The sequence below is a fragment of the Bison bison genome, unplaced genomic scaffold, assembly GCF_000754665.1.
Source record: "Bison bison bison isolate TAMUID 2011002044 unplaced genomic scaffold, Bison_UMD1.0 scf7180017864038, whole genome shotgun sequence".
Taxonomy (NCBI): domain Eukaryota; kingdom Metazoa; phylum Chordata; class Mammalia; order Artiodactyla; family Bovidae; genus Bison; species Bison bison.
In genome coordinates, this window is record NW_011494610.1 from 1,004,285 (window position 1) to 1,008,265 (window position 3,981).

The 3,981-nt window shown below is 50.7% G+C and overlaps 1 protein-coding gene across 2 annotated transcripts in view; it reads right to left on the bottom strand.

Moving 5' to 3' along the window:
• The window catches only part of SLC13A3 (solute carrier family 13 (sodium-dependent dicarboxylate transporter), member 3), an 86,162-nt gene that overhangs the window by 15,674 nt on the left and 66,507 nt on the right, over nucleotides 1-3,981 (bottom strand). The window contains exon 10 of one of the 2 annotated variants that reach the window (XM_010835052.1): nucleotides 65-177. The exons of the other annotated variant lie outside the window; for it this stretch is intronic. Coding sequence (XP_010833354.1) covers nucleotides 65-177 — 113 coding nt within the window. The remainder of the gene's footprint in view (nucleotides 1-64; nucleotides 178-3,981) is intronic. 2 annotated transcript variants of the gene reach the window in all.

Consider the following 3,981-nt stretch of genomic DNA (forward strand, 5'->3'; position numbering starts at 1 on the left):
CGCTTGCAGCTGCCCCAGGATGGGCGCTCACCTCCCCGAGCTGCCTGCTGCCTGCCCCTCTTACCTCACAGCCTTTGGCCATGGCAAAGCCCCCTCCCAGGAGAAGGATGATGTTCCAGGGCACTGTGTCCTGAGCCCTCTTCCATGTCAGCAAGGGCACTGTCTCTGTGTTGGGAGCTGGGCGGAGAGAAGACACTCAGCTTGGGAGGGCATACCCAGCTCCTCCCACTACCCCCTACCCCGGGCAGGGAAGGGACCCGACACATTCTCAGGACCCTCAACCGGAGGAGGGAACATCAGCCCCTGGAGCCCCATCTCCGTGGGGACACACAGGGGTCTCCCGGAAGCCACAATCTGGCTTCAGCATCCCATTTAGGAGTTTCAGGGAAAAAAGACACAAACATCATGACGGAGCATTTGCTGTACTCAGAATCTTCTGAAATTGCACAATTCACATGCAGAGCATCCTTTCAGTTCCTAAAAGCCCTTCTGGGTAAGTGTTACTTTCACCCTCGTTTACACGAGAAAAGGTCCTCTTTTGTAACTGAACGTGTTCAGAAGAAAAGAGGAAGCAAATTCAGGAGAGTAGAAACCGAGGGAATGTCTGGTCCGTGGAATCATGAGGCAAATTGTATTTCTTCAAAAGCAGGGATGTCTGCAGTGGATAGAACAAGGGGCTGGCTAACGTCTGCTGTAAAGGGCTGGAGAGGCACTAATTCAGGCTCTGCAGGTCTCTGTTGTGGTCAGGCTGCCATGGAAGCATGGAAGCAGCCACAGAGATGGCAGACACACGTGGACGGGGCAGCGTTTCCACGAAATTCTATTTTCAAAGCGGGGGGCAGTCGGATTTGGCTCACGGGTGATAGTTTGTCATCCCTGCACTGAGAGCATCCTCCTGGACCTTGGTTTGCTGCGGGTCCCTGGAACATGACCTTGCCTCTCAGAGCCCCCATATCCTCAGCTGACCCCTGACATGATAATGGAAGCTGGTAGGTCCTTGTGGGCACTGATGAGGCAGTGATGGAGCTGTGGACGGAGGGACATTTTGGTTCAGTTCACAGCTGCCTGGCACCTGGAAGTCACTCCATAAACACTTGTCAGATGATATATACAACACACGGAGCCCAGTGCCTGGCACCGAGTAAGCTCCCTGGAACCGGGCCTTCTCACTGCAGGCTGCCAGCAGCCTCCCTGGAGGAGGATGGGTCTGACCCATTCAAGGTTCCCCCGCTGCCAGGACAGTCCCTGGTTAAACACTCTTTGATATTTTTGTTTCCCCTTTTTGGTGTTTTTCAAAATTTTATAGCATGGTTATCTAAAACAAAAGTTTCTAACTGGATAATAAAGACAATCCAAAGCCCCTTACTTAATACTTAACAAAGCCCCTCTACTAAACAGTCCCTGGGGTCATAAAGAGTCGGACATGACTGAAGCAACTTAGTACGCACAAGATGCACGCAGCCCATGGGTGTATACATGTGGTTCTGATGTCACACACTGCCATCGGATTCGTGGGCCAAACCCAAGTGTGAGGAAGACATCAGGTAGCCCAGCCCTTGGCCTTTAGGTGATAAAATAGTATTTCACTAAAGAGGCACCCAAGGTCTGAAAAAGTGACCCACCGGTGAAGTCAGTTAATGTCAGCTGTTACTGCTTTTATTATCTTCCCACGCTTGGCACTATTTCTTATAAATGCAGCCTCTGACTGAATTTCTCACTTCTGGCTCTACATTATACTCTGCCATCTAGAGCAGGAGCTGAAGGCATAGACTTTGAGGTTGAACTAGAATTCAGTCCTGGTTCTGCCATTCAGCTGTGTGACTTGAGCCAAGCGCCCCTACCTCTCTGAGCTTCAAAGTTCTCATCTGCCAAAGGGAGCAATGGCACCCCTCTGAAGACCAATTCCGACAGTGACCTGTGGGCTTTGAGGCTGCACACCTGCAGCGGTGTGTGCAACGGGCTCAGCACGGGGTGTGGCCCGGAGCGAGTCCTTGGTCATTTCATTAGCAAGTGTATACTGGGGACCTACCCTAGGCCCTGAGGATATGGAAGTGGCCAAAACAGGAAAAAAAAAAACCAACCTCCTGTTGGAAAGCTTACATCCCAGTAAGTAAGGCAGGTGATAAATCAATAAATGTATCATGTTGGGAAATTTTATGTGCTATGGAAAAAAAAAAGAAAATATAGGAAAGAGACTGAGAGTGCAAAGGAGGAGCGCTTTTCTAGATGGTGTAGTCAGAGAAGGCTTCTCTGGAGAGGTGACCTCAGGACAGAGGCTGAAGAGAATGATGGAGTGAGCCATTCGGATGTCTGGGGGAAGAGCTTGTTGGGCAGAGAGGAAGTGGAAGCGATCATCATCACCCACATCACGGGCATCCTCTTTCTCCACGTCAACAGCGTCATCCACAGCAGCCTTCTCCTCGCCTTCCTCCCCCTCTTCATCATCACCCATGTCGCCATCACCAGCCACAAGCACAGCGCACAGCACCCAGGAGGCAGAGCCTCAGTGCTTGGGCAGCGATCATAAAGGCCACAAGCACAGCTCACAGCACCCAGGAGGCAGAGCCTCAGTGCTTGGGCAGCGATCATAAAGGGAGCTGCAAGTACCACTCAGACCCACAGGGGAGTGGGAGACAGTGGGTAAGATGAGGAAAGTCAAGTTTGGCTCGGATGTCTGGGGTCTACCTCCCGTCTCTTTTTAACTGGCGGTGTGACCTTGATCAGGTCACTTTCTCTCCATGAGCACTGACGGACCACTCTCTAAGGCTGCGTGGAAGACATGGGTGTTGAGTACTGGAGTCAATGCTTTAGGAGAGTAGCAGAAAGTGTGTGGGACTTGATGCTTCGAGGGACAGGAACCAGGGTCAGGAAGTAGGAGGAGCAGTGGGAGTAGGTACTGTGCAGAAGTGGGTGTTCTGAGGGGGACCACTCTACCAGGGAACAGAAACTAGAATTAGGAAGGAACGCTAATGAAGAGGAAGTTACAGATGCCAAAGCTCAGAAACAGGAGAAACTCTGAAAAAAAAAAAAAGTTTAAAAAAGTGTTAGACAATCAGTCGTGTCCAACTCTTTGGGACCCCATGGACTGTAGCCCGCCAGGCTCCTCTGTCCATGGAATTCTCCAGGCAAGAATACTGGAGTGGGTTGCCATCCCCTTTTCCAGGGGATCTTCCTAACCCAGGGATCGAACCTGGGTCTCCTGAACTGTAGGCGGATTCTTTACCATCTGAGCTACCAAGAAAGTCTGAACAGATCAACAAATGATAAAGGGAGTGGATGGTGAGGAAAGCCAGTTGGAAGCAAGACAGAGAAGCAGGGAGGAAGAGAACAACTGAATCCCGTTCAGTGGCAGAGCCTCAAAGCCCACAGTCTAAGCCACCTGACCCCAGGCTTGGGGTCCACACACGCAAACCTTCACTCCTCCTGGAAACGGGAGCTGCCGCTGGAATACGCTTTTCTTCCCCCAGCAATAGAAGACGGTTAGATCACAACCCCTATGTCCTGACCTCTGACCCAGAGCTCATCCCACAGCCTCAGAGGGTGACGGGCCAGCCATGGCCTCTGTCACCGGCAGCAGATGTTGGCACCTTCTTCTGCAGACACCAGCTGAAATCCCAGTGGGGTCATAATCTGGAGATCTGAAGGCCAGCCCACAGACACTTTGGTTTGGGTGCTCAGTGATTTCCTGAGGCTGAAATTGAACACCTGGGTCTAGGTTTGCCGCAGTCCCCCTGCTTCCTATCCGTTTAGAACCCAGCAGGAGATTTCCATCTCTGGCTCCTTAGGCTCTTGCTTTGGGCCCAGAGTTTTTCTGGGCAGAGCTGAGGCTATTGTAGAGGCACTCACACAACTAAAGAAAATAAATGTCCACGAATTTCTTCTTCAAGAAATAAAGATTTTATTTGTGGACACTGAAATTTGAATTTCATGTCATGTTCACGAGTCAGAAATATATATATATATATATATATTTATTCTTTT